The sequence below is a fragment of the Melampsora larici-populina genome, assembly GCF_000204055.1.
Source record: "Melampsora larici-populina 98AG31 unplaced genomic scaffold MELLAscaffold_54, whole genome shotgun sequence".
Taxonomy (NCBI): domain Eukaryota; kingdom Fungi; phylum Basidiomycota; class Pucciniomycetes; order Pucciniales; family Melampsoraceae; genus Melampsora; species Melampsora laricis-populina.
In genome coordinates, this window is record NW_006768818.1 from 533121 (window position 1) to 552014 (window position 18894).

Here is an 18894-nt window from a genome sequence, read left to right on the forward strand (position 1 = left end):
ACTGACACCAGAACCTCTACTTGCTTATTACTTACTTTGGTAAGCTTTTTCATGATGGTTCATTCTGTTTTGTCTTCAAAATATCTTCTGCAACCAGGCTTTGTGAATTATCACGATCCCAAGGTTGATGGTTTGGTAAGTGGGTGCGTCGCCGCTTCTACCCCGCATACATACGCCTCTCGTTTTCCACACTTTATCCCCTTTATGGCTTCATCATACTTCATCAGTATATTATTATCATCTGTCTTGGCGGACTACATAGAACCAAAATGAAGGATGGCGGCAAGTCATCTACCAAACTGTGGACGATCAACAACGCCAAACTGGTGGCCTATCTTGTGAGTGATGAGAACGTTCGTTGTGTTCAAGTTGATGTGAATTTTGAAAAGCTGAGTCCCCATGACGGCACAGGAACGCACAGGGTTGAGCCTGAGGAGATTTACGATGAATGATTTGGATGTGGACTTGATCAGTCTCGGACTTGACCGATTTAGTTGATTGTCTTCAAGGGAACCAAACTCCCAAATTCCAATATGAATTCGATTTGTAGTTGAGTTTTTTAATTTTCTAATTTCCTCAGGGTTTTCGCCAAATTTTCATCATACTCTCACTTTATACAAACTCAGCTTGGCTTGTTTCGACTTTCGCTTCCCTTTAGGCTTGAGCAACTCGCAACCACTGATCGATCAAGCCAAACCTACTCAACCACTGAACGATCAAATCAACCTTGAATGAAAGACTAATCTAACTGAAGCACACATCAACATCATCACTGTTACTTCCCTTACGCTCTCTAACTTTCAAAAACCGGTTCACATCTTTCAAGACCACTTTCCAAACAACTCAATATGGACGTTGACCCTCACACCACAGAATTACCTTCCTCACCTTCACCTGTTCCAACCGGCCTTGATTCTCAACCCTCTTCAGTGCCATCTTCCTCGATGCAAGCTCCCGTCATCTCTATGTGTACAGCCCCAAATCAGGACGTCCACCTTGAGGAAGTCAAGCCACATTTCGAACTCGAACTAACGACAAGAACTGATGAATCAATCACACCCAAAGAGAACTCCCTGACGTTGGTGCCTATGGGGGATCAAGACCGCAATCTAGCTGAGGCCGGTGAGGAAGAATCCTCTCAACATGATCAAGCACTAACTCCCATCGATCAAACCCATCGCCCTGGTCTACATCCTCTAACGCCCTCTAAATCTCCCGATTCGACTTCTTCCTCCTCTTCTTCTGATTCGATGACAGGGGATGATGATGTAGATGATGACGGGTTCTCAGACGATAGTGAAAACGAAGAAGTCGAGGATTTACAACTTAAAGACCTTTCACTCCTCGATTCCGATTGCTCACTTCCACCTCACTCTACCCCTTGTGTTACATCTACTACCTCACTTACTACACAACGTCAATCAAAGAAAAAGAAGGCGGACGCAAGACTTGCAGCCTGTACGACACCTGGGCCTACAGCCACTTCATTTGGATCGGGAGCTCGAAGTGAACCTGGACCACCGAGGAAAGCGATGGGTCGCAAAAGAAGTGTATCGGGTCTAGTTGCTCTACGATATCGTTCAACTGGACGAGATGGAAAGATTGATGAAGAGGAGCGTGGGATGCTTGCACTTGATTTAGATGCTTATGTAGGTTTTTTCTTTCTCATTGTCTGGAGCGTCACCGTCAAGCTAAAATCGATCATCTTTCATCAGATCAATTCGAGTGATCATCGAGAAACCTCAGAATCAACCCAGCCCTCCGGACCTCTGTCACCCTCAGCTCTGTTTCCTACTCTACTAACAACTACTCTGGACACTGAGAAATCAAAGATGAAGAACCCTCAACTTCTTACAATTGATACACTTCCTCATAGATCACAATGGGTTGTGGGAAGTGGTACCGGACCTGGTAACGCTCATCGAGGGTTCATACCTGGTGTTCTGAACGACTCCTGATGATATTCTGTTAACCATAATTTACTTCTCTGTCTTATCTTTGGTCTGAGTGAGATCTCTCTTTGACGTTTCTTTTGATGATCACCACATGACAAAATACACTAAAAAAATCTGTTAGACGTTGTGGTTTAGGTTATCTTCTTTTTTTCGATGCTTTAGCTCCTTACTACACCTGTTAGTTTTCTGAAATTGTTTTTTATAGTTTATGTTTGTTTGTATGCAATTCGCAAAAAGATATGAAGGGGGATGAAATGTTGATTGATAAAAACAGATTGATTGTGGTTATACATAGGATCAGAAAGTGATTTTAAGACATTCGGTGCTTCAAATGAATAGGCAAATGGAGAAGGATTGGATTTTTGCTTTGTTGGGTAATGTGGTTAAAGATTGCAATTAAAGACATGCTGATCAAAAATATGAAACCACCCATGGATCATGATGACGGAGGGCATGATCAAGGGCAAGACTGAGCAAACTCTCAAATATGATCCTATTTGAATGGTCACTGTATCCTCACTGTCAGTGTGGGTGGGCCCTGGGGCCTGATTCTGAGACTTATTTGAATAGTTTTGGGCAGGATGTGGAAGTTGTTGAATTCTGGTATACCTGTTGAACCAACCGACATAAAACCCGGATTTTGAGGATTTTCATACCCAAAAATCCCGGACTTTTGGAGCTTTCATACCAAATTGGTTGGTAACATTTCAGTAACAAAAGTGAGCCCCAGGCTACAAAGCTATGTTTTGGTGCCATTTAGTGCCAAAAACGTTGGTATGAAGATGAGATTTTAAAGATCATACCGGGCACGTCTGTAAGATGAATGACTAACAAACCATTTTCATATTAGTTTGGTCGGTAACATGACCAAATCTTGACCACTCAAATCATACCAAACACGTCGGTAGGTTCAAGGGGAGCTTTCCGGGGTCCTGTCAAACCCCTCTAAAGCAGTACCCCTCTAAAGCCTTAACCCGTCTATAGTGATGGTTTTTTGGTTCTCCCAAGTTGGGAGGGGCCAAAATTTGTGAAAAACCCATAGTTCCGTCCAACCCCTTAACCCATACTCAGAATCCAAAAAAAAACCAATCTTTTCAATGTAAAGCCATAGAAAAATGGCCAATAGGGAGGTAGGAAAGGGGATACCTCCAACAGCTTCTGAAGCTTTGAAGGCAGTATCTTTGCTTATACAATTCATTGAAAGTACTGATATGCCCAAAGCAACAGCTGTTGACCCCCTTCTCCCTGCTCTTGAAAGCGCATTGACCAGCAAGATCTATTTTGCCAACAAAATTCAGCCCTCCATCACTTTCTCCTTTAGTAGACATTAAACAAATCTTGTGATGTAGTTACAATTTTAAATGTATCCTTCTCACAAAAAATTAACACAGCAGATACTGAAATATTTGATAGCAAGTTAGACTTTTTCAACAACAAGACCCGTATAAAGTCCTATTTTCTATGGCTGTAGGGGGACCACCCTCTAAAGCCATGTTTCCATGTCTTTAGAGGGATATGTTCTATGGTTGTGGAATGTCCACCCTCTAAAGCCATGATTTTCATATATTTAGAGGGTTTTCAATGTAAGCCATGAATGTATGTCTATAGAGGGGTTCCTCAAGAAAGACATAGCCCCTCTATACCCATAGGTTTCCCCTTCTCCCAAGGGGTATGGCTTTAGAGGGGTTTGACTGTATATGAAAGAGGTTTGTGGCTGTGGAGAGCTTTTGCACTAATATGATGATCACTTGAGTAAGATATGTGCAAACTGTCTCTTGGTTCATGGATCTTCTTCCCTCCTGTAGGCTCATACATAGTCTTTTCAATTTCAGATGATTCAGATATCTCTGCTCAACCTTGGCTAGACCCCAAGCTAAGCTTCCTTAGTGAGTCAACAATAGGGAGGTTCAAGTTGAAAAAATATCTCAAATATCTTTTTAAAACCTACTGATGAAGCCCCCCTGAGAAGCACACTCATGGCATTCTTTCCAAGAAAATATCAATGTTGAAGTGGGAGGCCAAGGTACTCAAGCTTGTAGGCAATTTTAGGCCTGGCTTAACTAGGTCTCACTTGTGTCTTGAGAATGGTGGAGTTGTGGATGGTCCATCATCAGTTACATCAAATTATGAACCTTGACACTTGGAGGTGGAGCAGAAATCTCATCAAATACTTCTTCCAAATCCACCCTAGGATCAACATTCTGAATACCAGGAAAACAAATCACATCAAAGGTAACATCATGTAAGTCTTATTGTTGTTTTAATTTTAGTTGTAATGTAACTCAATCTCATTGTTTTGACAATATTTGTTTTACTCAAATGGTCCATTTCATCCAATCAGTGTGCTAGGTTTTTAACAAAGCTGATAATCTGTTCTTCACAGGTTTCTGTTCAAGAAGCAGGTGGGACTTGGTTAAGTTGGCTTTTTGGCCAACTTGAAGCCCGCTAATACGGCCTTGCCCCAACCCAACTCCCAACATCGGAATCATGCTATTATGAGGTCATCCCTTGAGATTCAAGAAATCTACTTTGGTATGGATTAAGCTTAGACCAATGTGAAGATATTTCACTTGTAATTCGAGCTCACTATAGCCAACTTGGCAATATACCTCAGCCTCATAATCAATACTCCTTCATAGCTCAGATTCATTCTTTTTACTTTTTACCAGAGGTCCTGTGGAATAATGCAAATCAATCATATCCAATGTCAAAATTCTTCAAATGGTATGGATCTTCACAGAGTTGATTGTTACACATGAGATAGATTTTCATTCAGGCTGGGGGTGTCCTTTTTTCAGGAGGCTGCTTTTTCAGTGAAGAACCTCTTTTTTCCCACAAAAATTGTCTTTTGGGGGGATTTTGGAATTTTGAAGGCAAAATCTGATCATTGCCTTCTTGATTCTGCCTCTCCCATGAGCTGTTAACTTGAGTTTTATGCTGGATTTTGGTATCTTCAAACTGATAATGATGCAAATTATAGCTAGACCAATCACTGCCAACCAATCTCCCTTACTAGGAAACAGCTAATTCCACAATGGTCCTGTTGGGCACGCCTACCAGTTTTTGAAGGTTCTGCAGCGCGCCCCCAGCCTGGGTGCAAGGCGCGTCTTTTGGGCGCGTTTTTTCAGACGCGCCCCCAGCCTGAGTTTGTATTGTTTGAAGAACTTGGGATGATCATAGGTATCATGTATCAGATGATTCCAAAGAGTACGTAAAGCACAATGAAGATTGCGACTGCTTGAAGAATGGTCTGATTCAAAGGAAAAACTAGAATATCTAAGCAAGGAATGAACTAAATCTCCAATATGACAAGGAGTCATTTGTTTTCTGGTAGATCTATGGTATGATGGAAGAATGAATTCAGAAAGCAGTAGCAAAAAACCTTAGGGTTTGGTGTTCTTCCTCCACACTAGAAAAATATTATACAGAGGTTTCAAACTTGGAACAAAGAGAAGCAATTTGATCTATAGAGTGTATGAAAAGGAAAAACTAGAATATCTAAGCAAGGAATGAACTAAATCTCCAATATGCCAAGGAGTCATTTGTTTTCTGGTAGATCTATGGTATGATGGAAGAATGAATTCAGAAAGCAGTAGCAAAAAACCTTAGGGTTTGGTGTTCTTCCTCCACACTAGAAAAATATTATACAGAGGTTTCAAACTTGGAACAAAGAGAAGCAATTTGATCTATAGAGTGTATGATTATGGCCCAGGAAAATTACATGCTCAAGGAAGTGCCAATCAATTTTGTGTGGTATTGTTGGTGATGATGAACAGTGATGTGAGCCGTGTGTTTTAAAACTAGTGGTATGGGTAAGTGTTGTGCCATGGGGATCAGATAATAACTTTGCAGTAGCTTGTGATTCTCAATATTTTTTGATAGAATGGGGTTTTTCCTATGCTTGTCTCCCTCTGTTGTGTTCTCATTCTTTCCTTTATCATAAACATCAATGTTCAGTTTAACTTTCAAATGATTCTGATCTCTTGATCAAAGCTGGCTCTACATTTGACTGACCTTGTGGTAAGATATTTGAGTAGCTGACCAATGAGGAAAAACTAATTAATAACTTGGCAAAGACTCAGAATTTTAACTTAAAAAATCAGACATTAGTTCATTGAGTTTCTCTTCTTTCAAAACAGCATTTTCATACTCATGAAAAAACCATAGAAAAAAGAAGCATGTTTGTTTCTAATCATTTGGAAGTTTATGATATTGAAAAGCAGATAATAATTCTAGAAATATAGTAAGTCAAAATTTGGCAAAAAAAATACATTTGACAAGATCAAAAAAAAAACCATAACAATACTAAAGTACCGGGTCAACTATCTCAAATCTTTCTACAGGTAGCCAGTCAGAGGGCATTGGTAATAACAACTGTATAAGTATTTGAAAATGAGACTGTCAATGAGTTGGATGGTATCTTATCTTTCATCATTGACAAATAACACTTTTGACCTTTGAGGATATTGGAAGTAGGCAGTTTTCTTTTTCAATATCAACCAAGTGTTCTTCTCTTTTGGGGCTTTACAGGAATCACATACAGCAAACTTGTGTTATACATTTTGAAAGGGCAGTCCTAAGAAATTTTCTATCATTTGCTATACTTGTAGATTATCCCCTTAACACTCTGTAAATCCTTTGTGGTGTATAAGGTTTTGCTACAATAAGTGTAGTCTGAGTGTATGTATAAGAACCAATAAACAGCAACAAAAAGAGATCTTGTCTTTCTAATCTTAATTAATGAAGACTCCAATTGTAACTTTTTTTTGGTTTTGAGGGATTCAACCATGAGATAAATTGAGCTCATGGAGAAGACTTAAATAGATTTATAGTTTCCAAGTATAAAGCACTACTAGTACAAGTATCACCTAGCAATACTTTCTTTGGACAATCTCTTCTAGCTTAAATTTTGTTGGAATTGGGTTTGACATCAGAGCATAAAAGATCCCACAAGTCTAGCTAGAACTTATAAGACAATTATTGCCATGTGCAATCCCCAAATATTGGTCAACTGAACAAACTGTCTTCAAAGATCATATAACTGGATTTTATGCTGACTCACATCTCAAGTCACAGATCCATTCTTACCTTTGAGAACCTCATTCAGAAGTTTATGTGACTATAGCACCAAAGCTGCTGGCATCCCACAAAAGCTCAGAAATCTATGTGAAAACGCAGTTCCAAACTTTTTGTAGGGTGTGGTTTCCTGTCACTATACCCAGAATACCTGGGACTCAGCTACACATAAATCAGGATAGCTTCAGCAGAACAAGAAACCTTGAGTGATGATAATCTGTGCTACATGCTATGGTCTTACTTCCAAGTGGTGCAGTGTGCCTTATAGTCATCAAGGATGATTGCATTGTGAGTTATGTCATATGGAAAATCAGCTGTGTCATAAGGAACAAGTTGGCATCAACAGTATCCAAGCTTTTGGACAAGGAAGTCCTGAGTAAAATTACTGAATCCAGGACCACATCCATTATTTTCTTAGTGTCAGTTCTTAACATCTTTCTAAATACTCAGGTCCACTCTGGAAAGCATTGATCATCTTGTGCATCTGCCCTTTGTAGTGGCAAAAAACATCTCTGTTGAATGTGGGATCTGGTCAAAATGAATTATAGGGCACAAGACTTCAGCATGTAGTAGAAGCACAGCTTAGAACAATAGATGCAGTTTGGCAAACGAGACACTGTTGTTCATGAGGAAAATATCTTGAAACAATGATCAAACTTTGGAACAAGGGATGTATTCCAGAACAAGAAGCAAAGTTTGAGTCAAAGGGGTGTGGTATGACACAGGTATAATTTACTAAATAATTTCTGGTATGAGGTTTGAAACTGGGTAAATACTGGGATAAATAAGGAATGGATATCTCAATGAGACCTGACCTCAATATAATACCACACAGTGGTTTGAGGTATCAACATACATCCCTCTAGTTCAAGATAAAATAAGTGGAGCACTTTGTGGTTCAGAGTTTTGACATTCAAAATCAATATCATCAATCTATCTGAACTGCAATCTGAAAAAGGAGAACCAACTTCACCCATGATATCATCTACAATATTGCTGATCAGCTTGACTCAATTTCTCGTTCTCCCAGTCATCTCTGTAGGCTTTTTGGATGATCAGAACACAGGGGAATTCTTCTCAGACATATTTGATCTAGACCCAATCATTGAACTTGATACTCCACAACCCAATAGTCTTTTGGCTCTGGACACAATCAAGTCAGCAAAAGCTCTTGACAATTTGGTTTATGATGATCACAGTCTTCTGTATGGCTTGGGTGGTATCTATCCAGATCACTATCATATGCCAGAATTCAATTGGATGAACAATATTCTTCCAAACAAAGAAGCAGGAGCTCTAACTGACAAAGAGACCACACCTCCAACTATTATGCAAGGTAGCAGTATCTTACCAAGCAAAGATCATCTATCAACTGTTGGAATAGTGAATGATTTAGACGGAACCCATCAAGAACAGTTGATTGACTCCCTGGAACCATCTCCACCTCCTTTTAGGGCACAGAAAAACTCTTTTGCCATTGAAAAGAGTTATATCTCACCAAGACACAGGCATCTATCAAATGAGGCTTCTGAAAAAAAATCAGAAAGGATGAATCAACAAGAACATATTGATCACATGCTACCATCTAAAAACTCTCTGCGAGTACGAAAAAACTCTCAGAAAAAAGACAGATCCCATAGTCTCATCAACTTGGATTATCAAAATGAACCCAAGTCAAAATATGAGTCCAGAGAGAACATGAAACGTAGGAAAAATGAGGCAAAGTGTGAAAACTATATTTATCAAAACATATTAAAATCAATCCTGCAATGGCAATGCAACTTGTTATTAGCCAAGAGATACAAGGTTTCTGAAAAAATTGGAAGATTTTTCAAAGATTTGCAAGATTCTCTCACATCCAAGGATAAGATAAATGATGCATTCAAGTCTGATGGATTCAGAACCATAGATGATTTGTGTTTGGCTATTGAGAAGATACGCACAGATTTTGTAATGGGGGTGCTGGGTGCTTTCAAGATCCTTTTTCAGAGACATCTTAAATTGGAATTGATGGAATCTTTGATTCTTGATTTGTGGGAATTTCTTCAAATATATCTTCAAGAAGAGTTGAGTGTTTTACCAGAGGAAAATGTAACCAAATTATCTGAAAGTCAATCAGGAAAAAACAACAACTACATAGAGCCTGGAAAAGCCCTTGATTATGCTTTACACTTGGCAAAGGACTCACCAATCTCAGAAAGATTTGTACACCAAAAGCTTAAGGAATGGGCCACTACAACCAGCTACAAGGATTCTGTTCCTCTTTTTGTACCAGATTACGGGTCATTCATTGAAGAATGTGATATACACTACAAACAAAAAGGAGATGAGAAAACTATTTATCGTGTGAAAGGCCATAAGATAGATAAGGCTAAAGATGTTCAGGATGCCATGGGAAAACATCTTGCCAGCAAAACAACAGGATTGATTTACACTGCTCAAATTGTCAGGTTTCTCAAGGATGTAGGTTCACGTGCCTTCAGAACAGGGGAAGTTATACACTTCTTTCTGCACCTTCAAAATGACATAAAATCTATCACCAAGACAGGAATGAATGCAGCAGATCATTCAAAGATTTTTCTTGACAGAATTGAGGTTCTCAGAAAGGATATGGTCCACAAGGCAGTCTATACTGCACAGCATGAATTGACTGCAGCATTTATGGGCCTTTTGAGGGTGATGTACTCAGAAATGCAATTTGATTCAACTTGGGATGTTATAGCCCACAATGGATGGGAATTCCTGAAAGAATATTTCTCTACATGGAGCAGATATTTCTCAGAAACCAATAATCCCATAGTACTGGCACCTGTAGGACGGGTAAGGGTGAGCAATGAATGGTCAGATTTGAAAGCAACATTGAATTATTTCAGCAAAAAAAGAGTGGTAAACACATTCTCCCTAGGGTTCATTTGGTTTCTGATAGATTTGTGGCATGATGAAACAAAATTTCCAGAAAGCTATGGAAAAGGACCACCAGGTTTCAAGGTTCTTCCACCACATAGGAGACATATCATACAGATGTGCCAAAAATTCAAGGAAGAAAATGTTGGTAAACTTTGACTGGATGGATATGGTCAAGAATGACTTAAGTTCATGCTCAATATAGTGGCTTGTTGGATCTCAGAAGTGCATCTTTGTGGTCAAATGTTTGGAAGACTTTTAGTGTCAAAATGGTGGTGGTGGCAAATGCAGTAAAAACAGGGGTCAGAGATGGGTGTCATCAAAGGGGCTTGCAGGAGCTTGAAATAATTAATTTTTGTTGAATGGATGGGCTCTCTTTTATAGTAGTCTCCATCTTCCTGTAGATCTCATTCTCTTGTTTATTGGAAATTACAATCCTTCTTACTCAGTTCACTATGCTTCATGTACTCCCTGCATTCACAAGCAAGTTAGATACATGTCTCTATACCTTCTCTCTGTGTCATTGTGCTTTGCGCCAGCTTCTTGTTTTTATCTCTCTTTCAAAATGTTGTGACCTGTCCTCTAGCAACAATTGTCCTTCCACACAGGCTGGCATTCACACCTCTCACCTGGGCTAAGGGCCAGTGTCAATTCTTTGCAGAAAAAAGTGACTGTACTTCAACTGTTTTCCACCTCCTCTGACACTTAATTTTTATTTGTGAAATCATGTATGCAAGTAGTATGCAAATATTCTTGTGGCCGTACTTATGCACACCTCTCACTGAAATCATCTTATGCCAACACCACTCACTAAGAAGTTCTTGATGTCAATTTGGCTCTGGCTCCCTACCTTCTTAAACCTTGATATGTCTCACTTCCCTACCTTCACACATCACCATCATCTTCAAATTCTCTTTGGCCACTTTCACAACATGGCTTGATCTGACCATGATGTTATGGAGGACTATGCTAAAACTCCAAAAAGCTTCAAGTCATGTTTTTCATGATCTGATTCTATGGTTGGTTATCTTAATCTTATTCAGTTTTTCATAATGATGGTTCTGTGATGGTTTTGTTAGCCATGTGTGAGTAATAACAACATTTAACATGATGCAGTCCATCTGGTCTTGCAACTTGAGGCAGTTTTGACATAGAGGGAATTTGTGATCTCAGGGACCTTGTTGACATTTTGATTTTGGATCATATAGAAAGATTTTGCAAGTTATGCCAAGATCACTTCGGGTGTCCATGACTGACCATTTATCATGTTCTATGCTTTTCATGCTCTTCATCTTTTGTTGTTTACTTGAATTTGGGCCCAAGATCTCCAAAATTTCAGGGGTTTATACTGCTGCAAGCTACATAATTTGTCAATGATATGTTGGCACTGCAGACATATACAATTGCCTGGGAAGGTATGAGGCAAGGTTGGCCTGAAAAAACAATCCCAAGTGTGATAATGGGCCAACAAAAACCTTTTGGTTTTTTTCATGCTCTTTGCTGCTCTACGCGCCCATCCAATGACACCTGGTCACCTTGGAGGCAATTCTATTGGCGGTGAAGATGGAATTTCGAATCTGACTGATCTGGATACTTTTGGCTGGATACTTGCCCTGACTTTCGAGCAATGGCATCGCCAGTCCATTGGGGCTTGTGGTAGTTGAATTTGAAGCGCAAGACCATCATAAGGATTCTGATGTAAAAGCTATCAAGTTTACCTTTACTTGTTGAGGCTTAAACGGACATCAAATATTAAGAAGCAAAAGCTTTGATAGGGGATATAAGATCTTGCCATCCATACACATTTTCAAGTAAATGAACATTCGAAATCCCATTTGTCCAAGAAGCTATCTCACACATAAGATATTGAGTTCGCATCGAAGAATAGTTGTTTGCTCATGAAAGGTATGCGATTCCAAGGCCAACATGTAGTCCTCTTCTCGATCCATCCCCCTCACGAACACTGACCGGTACACCTACATTGGCTTCGACTCTCACCCCCTGTAGCTGTCCCGCTAAGCCTAATCCGACCGATATGGATGGCCCTCCTACATCGCTCCCTATAAGTCAACGTACCTCAGTTGGAGTCCGACTTTATAGAAATATTGGGGGATAGATAGATAAGAAAAATAGTAAGAGCCTTACATGTATTTGTCAGTCGACCGGCGTTGACAAAGCCGTGCATGCGCAGAGGCCACGTAGGTTTTCCAGGCACGGGTGCTAGCAGACTGAGCCCACCCGCCCAGAAGATTTGACCACCGAGATAGTCATCTGAAGCACAATGTGCATGCAAACACGATGAAATCAGAATATGGACAATATGTGCAATTGAAAATACTCCAAATTACTCAACTGCCATCTTTGGGTCCAAGAGTGTTAAGATTAAACATTCGCACACTTGTAGGGCCACCTAGCCTAAATCGGTCGCTGAATGGCACGAGTCCGCCACCTAGCGAATGCATCCAACCAGCCTGTAGACCCAGAGAAAGGATCTGGATAAAAAGTCGTCAGTTTCACACACCTTCGCCACTGCACAGGAGCAATGTCTCGAAAGGAAGCGAAGACAGCATACATACAGCATTTGAAGAAAACAGCCGATGTGAGATACTTGAATCAATCGATGACTTCAGATAATTTGCCTTGCCTCCTAAACCAGCATATTCCTGTTGATGAGTCCTCCAAGAGACAAATTGTAGATGAAAGCGGGAAACCAAATAGAGGGGAAACCTCAGCGTCTGATGGGTCAAGCGGTGAAGATAATGTGAAGCAAATTTGAGACCTAACTTGCAACAAGCGAAACGAATAGCCTTGAGTAGGAAAGGCAATATGGTCGCGAGTATCAAGTGCCCATGTATGAGCTATGGAGGACTTTAGATTCAGCCCGGCTTCAGAAATCTCGCGTATACTGAAATCAAAGGCCAATCAGCGATTTGAACCGTCGGTATCTGTTAGTATCAGGCGAGCTTCACCTGGTAGATGCTGTTGGAGCAAGATTGCCAATCCGACGTCCTATCAACTCATACCATACTTCATGCTGACCATACCTCGATGCAGTCTGTGCCACACAAAGACATCAGGCGTAAGTTTGATTGGTCTAGTTCAATATTTTGATGAAGTACACTCACCCACCTTAATTTTGGCCACCATTCCGCGTATACTCTCATTACAAGACGCAAATGCGCTGAGATCACGCTCAGCTCCGAATCCCGCGATTTCAAATTTTGCTCCGGCTCCCAGTATCGGCACTTCTCCCCTTACCTGATAACTGGCGCGGGTCCGACTTCCCAAACTCAAGGAGCCCTCGAGTAACTCTCCGCCACCCAACAGATTGCGACCACGTGCCAAGCCCGTCAATGCGCCTTCGCCACTGCCAACGTCTGTGGAGGTCTTAAGAAAGAATCTTCCTCGTTCGGATACCGCCATCCGGAGCTCAAGCTCGTTTTTTTTACCGTCAGACATAGGGTGAAGATCCAGTTTGATGGATGAAAAGAGGTCGAGGTCCGCGAGCCTCGAGTAAAGCTGATCTGTAGCCAAAAGGATATCGGCTAGTTTTTGCGGTTCTTTTGTGGATAACAAAGGTGCGAAGATAGGGCGAAGGAAGTCGGGGCGAGTGAGACTGGCGCCTGAAAGGCGGATAGCGCTGAGTTTGTAAGTTGTTTCATCGTTGACCAGGAGTCTGTTGAGTTGGTGTGTAGAACGCCTTTGATGAGACTCCAAACGATCTTGCAGCCGAGACTGATGCCAAACTAGCTGGTTGTCGACGTCTGACTCGTCAAAAGCAATTTGCGGGTACTCATTCGAGCTGGATGGTTGTAAAGCCATTGAATGGCGGCTTTCGGGGAACAGGCGATGGATGGAATCGCGGATATCTCGACAGCTTGGCTGAGGTACCCCCTGCACACTCGATCAGTCAATGAAGAGTAAAGCGCGGTGTCCAAGTTGGCAAAAGCGTGGTCGGCTTCGATCGCCAGGCGCAAAGAAACGAAGAAGCAAACCAAAAAAGAAAGTGTCAGGCTCGATCAGCGTGAATCATGCGGTACAGTCGAACCCGCGCAATTGCATACCCGCGCAGCTGCATAACCCGTGATAATGCATAGAAAAATTCCTCAATCTTGATGCTTTTTACTGCCAAATTTGACAACGGGATTGCATAACCCGTCAAAATGCATAGGAAAAGTCTTCCACCCAAATTATGTGATTGCGCGGGTTCGACTGTACTTGACTCTTGAATAGACCGGCCCCGGGCATTACAACTACCCGACATCTCATTCTCCCCGGCTCTTGCTATTTCTCAGTGGGACCAGAACTCGCCGATAGCGATACGGGAACCAGCAAAGGTCGCATTGGCAAGTACTAAAAAATTGTGCATGGCCAATGAGGCTGGTTTGAGCTTCGTCGCTTGGCTCATAGCGGCGTGTATTGTAATAGGGATTGGGCGGACACTGCTTGTTGGTGTCCCAAGCTGCAGTTCAAATTCAATTCAATCCAAAAATGACTGGATATCAGCCACTGTTCAAACGATATCAAAGCCAGCGATTTTTATTTTTCATTTTTTTGGAAGAAAAAAAAGCTGTGTGGCGTGACAATAAGAGCAGCATCCCTCTTGAGCCTACTCGCCTACACCAGCTTAAAAACACTCGTTCGGCCAAACAAGCAGCCTTTTCAAAAGCCTCTTTGTTTGGCTGGCTTAATTCCTGTCACAGGTATCCGCCGGGTAGCTCAGTAAAATGAATCAGGTGAATCAGTGACATCTATTTTGATATGAGTAGCCAAGTTCCAACAACTTCGATGGCGCCAGATCCGCTGGCTACAACTCGGTCGAACTTTTCGCCCAATCCCTAATAGCGCCAAGAAATTGACCTGCAAGCCAAAATCCCAATCTGTTTATCTCCATTGAAGATTCACCAGCCTCATGTGGCATATGCCGTTTAGTTCTCGCCCATTTCTTGGCAAGATAGGCGTTCCAGGACATTTAATTTGACCAGGCTATGAAATGGTACATGATTCAAAGTGATGGAGAGGAATTTTCACAAAAAAATGACTAAGAAGGTATGGCTTTATCGCACAATTGCAGAATCCTTGAATATAATTATCAGTGTCGAAATTTTCCAGCACACCTCAGGAACGCAGAAGAAAACGTCAAACAAATTATCTCATGATATATGCGGGAATTATAAAACACCATATATTCCATTCTTCCATTGGCTTTAAAGCATCATCTATCATCCGAAATTTCATAGCATATTGTTTTCGATATGGAGTTGCTGTGATAGCTGTAAAAAGATAAACCCAAAAATGACCACCTCCGATGTACCAAGGTATATATGGAATGATGTACGGTTCTAAGATGATTCCGAAGGCTTGTGTTACGAAGTAAAAAAGGGCTGAAGGGAACTCTACGAAGTAAATATGAGGAAAGGGATGTGGTTGACGAGCAACAGCGTGTATTCCTTTTGTATGTCATACATACATCATCACATTAGCGAACATTACATCAGGACGGGCGATGAAAAAAATGAACGCAAATTGCAAGGCCTTACCATGTTCATGAAGGAGCCCACAAAGAACAAACACTCCCAGAAGCCCACAAACCTGCTGAAGCTTCACTCCACCTCCAAGTTTCTTGGCCATTCTGGTTGCAGGAATCCCACCGCATATTGTGAGGATCCTTCGCAACATTTGATGCCATCTCTTTCCCCAGAGTTCAGTAAGAGACGTTGCCAGATATGGAGAGTCGAAGATTGGCGGACAATCGTTTGGATCACTTAGCTCCAAGATAAGCACAGGAATCGGAACCCATCTTGAAAGACCATATATGCCATAACAAAGTAAGATTCCTAATGACCATGTCACATCTATCGTTGTCAACATCCACAATGCGTAAACCAAAGTTGAAAATGCTTCCATCAAGAGGGTTGTTGGTAATGTAATGGGTACGCTCAGAAAATTCAGTGCTTTGCAGGTGAAATCTTCATCGCGAGCCAAGATAAGATATGCCATTGAAATAGATTCAAGTGTATTGACTAAAAATATTCTTCGAAGAAGTGCAGGGAAACTGAGGACTGGCCGCGTTTCTTTGGGGCCCCAGCCATACTGTAGGCCTCGTAAACTAAGGAGCGTACGAAAAACAAACATGATTAGAAAGATGTGAGAAACCGATATAATAGAATGAGCAAAACAAGCCTACGAAAAGAATTGTTTCGTTGTCCAGGCGGCAACCTCCTTCCAACTGTGTTTCTCCAACAGGATCCGCGGGCTGCTCGTCACAGTGCTTTTCAGGCTACTCGTCGCAGGCCTTGTCGAACATTTTTCCTTAGGGATATCCCAATACTGACCACTCCAAAATCCACCTATGAGTCCCCATTCGAGTGCCTTCATAGCGAAGTAAAAGCCTGCTACAGCCATAGCCAGGTTATTTTTTCCATTTTCTGTGAGCGGTAAAAAACAATTATCAATGCCAAGTGTGATGGCCAAGTAAAAGTTCAGTGGGGTAAGAGACAATCTAACAAAGCGGATCGTTGAGGATTTATCAAATTGAGGGTGTAAAAGAGAGCATTGTAGCCAAATAGGAAGAAAGCGAAGTACTATGGTGTAGGAAGGCGGTTGACAAGCGATTATCTGATCAGAGTGCCAGAAGCTGTTGATCAATGAACTGATTGTCATCTTTATCGAATGATATTGAAGGATGAATAGAGTAGACCTCGGCGTGAAGCAAGACGGATGTCAGGAAATGTAGCTTCTGCCATGTGGCCCGAAACCAACTGAAATTGCTACATTTTTATGCGATCAGTTCAAATTGACCCCTAAGCCTTGTGTGTACTGCCTGAGGAAAACATGACTGCGATTGATGCGTTAAAATATTTGGAAGCATTGAGCGCGGACGCGGCCGCGCGGAGAGGGGATCAGTTAAGCTTACTTCTGTCTTGACTCCTATGAACTTTAGCAAAGTCCCTCTTGCGAGGCCCACCGGTGGCGCGGCCGCGTCCGCGTGCCTGTTAAGTTAAACTCCTAGATCTTTTGGCGTCTGGACAGGCAGTGTGCTGAGTTTCGAACAGACTTTTACGCGACTCCAGGAGATTTCTTTCGCGATAAGACGTAGGACAACAGGGTGGCGGCAACACCTACTTTGATGTCCTCGTTGATCCATGTGTATCAAATCGGTACCGGCGAGAAAGCTCTGCTGATCTGGCAGAGCTTTTCAGCTGATGGCAGCCTAGTGCTGCACTGCTGCCTACGTATCTGCAGCAGTGGCGATTCGCGAGCAAAGAACGTGAGAAAGTATGCGGCACAGCCTCCAGCCTCCAGGCACCAGTTCTAGAATTCCACATCATCTGATTCTGAGTGAACCAGACTGGGAACTGAGTGCCCATCCTGTTGTATCTTTCTACTAGGCAATGAAACCATTCCAGTGAATTAGATTCGGAACCTGGGCTGCTCACTCGACTCTATCGTTTTACTCCTTCTACTTTATCAGCCTTGAGCATTTGACTCCGATGCCGTACACGCCGCCTATCAGAGACTCAAAACGACCTGGGCATAGGTCCTCTCAGACTCCAAGACCATCGTCATTCGATTCAACGGAACGTTTCGACTCGTCGCCGATCACTACTACAAGCGAGTCATCTGTGGTGTCTCATTCGCTGGACTCGCAATCCCCAGATGGTGACGGCTACTCATTTTCACCCGGACATAACAATTGAAGTAGGATATCAGACGTAGTGTTGGGTTATCTAATCTCTTATTTATCTCTTCTTTTCATAGTGATTATTCGTCTCATATCTATGCTATCATCCTCTTACTCATCCTATGATGTCATTTGCTGTGTTGTACTTTTGACCGTCTCTAAGTGATTCTTGTGGTATAAATAGGTGTTGTACTTCGACTACTCTGTACTCTTCTTCTTCACCGATTTCTACCCATCACTCTGAGCAGGTTTGTCTCACTGCTCACCATCGGTCATAGAGATATTGTTATCTCTTTAGTTGCTAATAAAGCAAATTCCCTCAGGTCATTATTATCTCTATTTTGTTTGTTTGTTATTGTGCTGTTAATATAAATCCTAACCGATTTCTACCCATCACTCTGAGCAGGTTTCTTTGAAGCACTGTATACCCCTTGTTGTGCTATTAGTACCACATTTGGCAAGTCCACTGGTAAGATGTAAAAATCTTCGATATAATTGCTGTCAGTCTGATTTTAAATTGTTCTTTAACACTATTTTTATTCACTTTACTAATTTTTTCCTTCTGTTTTTTGTGATTTCATTTTATTTGTTTTTCTTCTAGCCTGTGTTGATATATTTTCATCTTCACCATTTGATTCTCCCATTGAGGGACATGCCAAATAGCTTCTTAAATTCCATAAATGGTGTGTGACCACCAATTTCAAACTTTTCATCAAATGAAACCAATTTCACTACCATTTCTCAACTCAAACTCACAACCATAATCTACCATGGAAACAAGACTACATAACCTCTCAAAACTCAAATTCATGGAGAATTTTGGATGATACTACAGTCTGACCTGCGCAAATGCATACCCGCGCAACTGCATAACCCGTGATAATGCATAGAAAAAATCCTAAATTTTGATATTTTTTACTGCCAAATTTGACAATGGAATTGCATAACCCGTCAAAATGCATAGCGAAAGCCTTCCACCCAAGTTATGCATCTGCGCGGGTTAGACTGTATAAGAGAATTCTGATATTTAGGCTTTGAAGTACCTAATATTGTTAATAATTAGGGGATACAAAGTTGAATCTGGCACCTGTGGCACCTTAAGTACCCGGACTGAGTCCGTACATAAAGCGTGACCTAAGCTCGGAGCGTCTCCGTCTCTTTCAATGCAGATCGGCTTGCCTGGGCAGATTGATATTTGCGACCTTGAAACAGACCAAGTACAAATTAAAAAATTGTCAGACAGATTTATGCCACTAATTTCACTATAGACAATCA

At 41.4% G+C, this 18894-nt stretch overlaps 4 protein-coding genes across 4 annotated transcripts; 2 read left to right on the top strand and 2 right to left on the bottom strand.

Annotated features, from left to right (window-relative positions):
• Positions 1-737: 737 nt before the first annotated feature.
• On the top strand, positions 738-2242 carry MELLADRAFT_79159 (uncharacterized protein; the record flags this gene model as incomplete). Its single annotated transcript, XM_007415826.1, has 2 exons — positions 738-1649; positions 1716-2242. The coding sequence occupies 2 exons, from the start codon at positions 849-851 to the stop codon at positions 1956-1958; spliced, it is 1044 nt and encodes a 347-aa protein (XP_007415888.1).
• A 5764-nt stretch (positions 2243-8006) lies between these two features.
• On the top strand, positions 8007-10094 carry MELLADRAFT_67540 (uncharacterized protein; the record flags this gene model as incomplete). The annotated part of the gene is made up of 1 exon (XM_007415827.1): positions 8007-10094. The coding sequence occupies one exon, from the start codon at positions 8007-8009 to the stop codon at positions 10092-10094; it is 2088 nt and encodes a 695-aa protein (XP_007415889.1).
• A 1649-nt stretch (positions 10095-11743) lies between these two features.
• Positions 11744-13871, bottom strand: MELLADRAFT_117963 (uncharacterized protein; the record flags this gene model as incomplete). The annotated part of the gene is made up of 7 exons (XM_007415846.1): positions 11744-11995; positions 12081-12206; positions 12289-12427; positions 12512-12598; positions 12720-12840; positions 12975-12990; positions 13061-13871. The coding sequence occupies 7 exons, from the start codon at positions 13755-13757 to the stop codon at positions 11832-11834; spliced, it is 1350 nt and encodes a 449-aa protein (XP_007415908.1).
• Positions 13872-15083: 1212 nt separating this feature from the next.
• On the bottom strand, positions 15084-16598 carry MELLADRAFT_111536 (uncharacterized protein; the record flags this gene model as incomplete). Its single annotated transcript, XM_007415845.1, has 3 exons — positions 15084-15385; positions 15476-16044; positions 16123-16598. 3 exons carry the CDS (start codon positions 16596-16598, stop codon positions 15084-15086), a joined length of 1347 nt encoding a protein of 448 aa, XP_007415907.1.
• Between the last annotated feature and the right edge of the window lie 2296 nt (positions 16599-18894).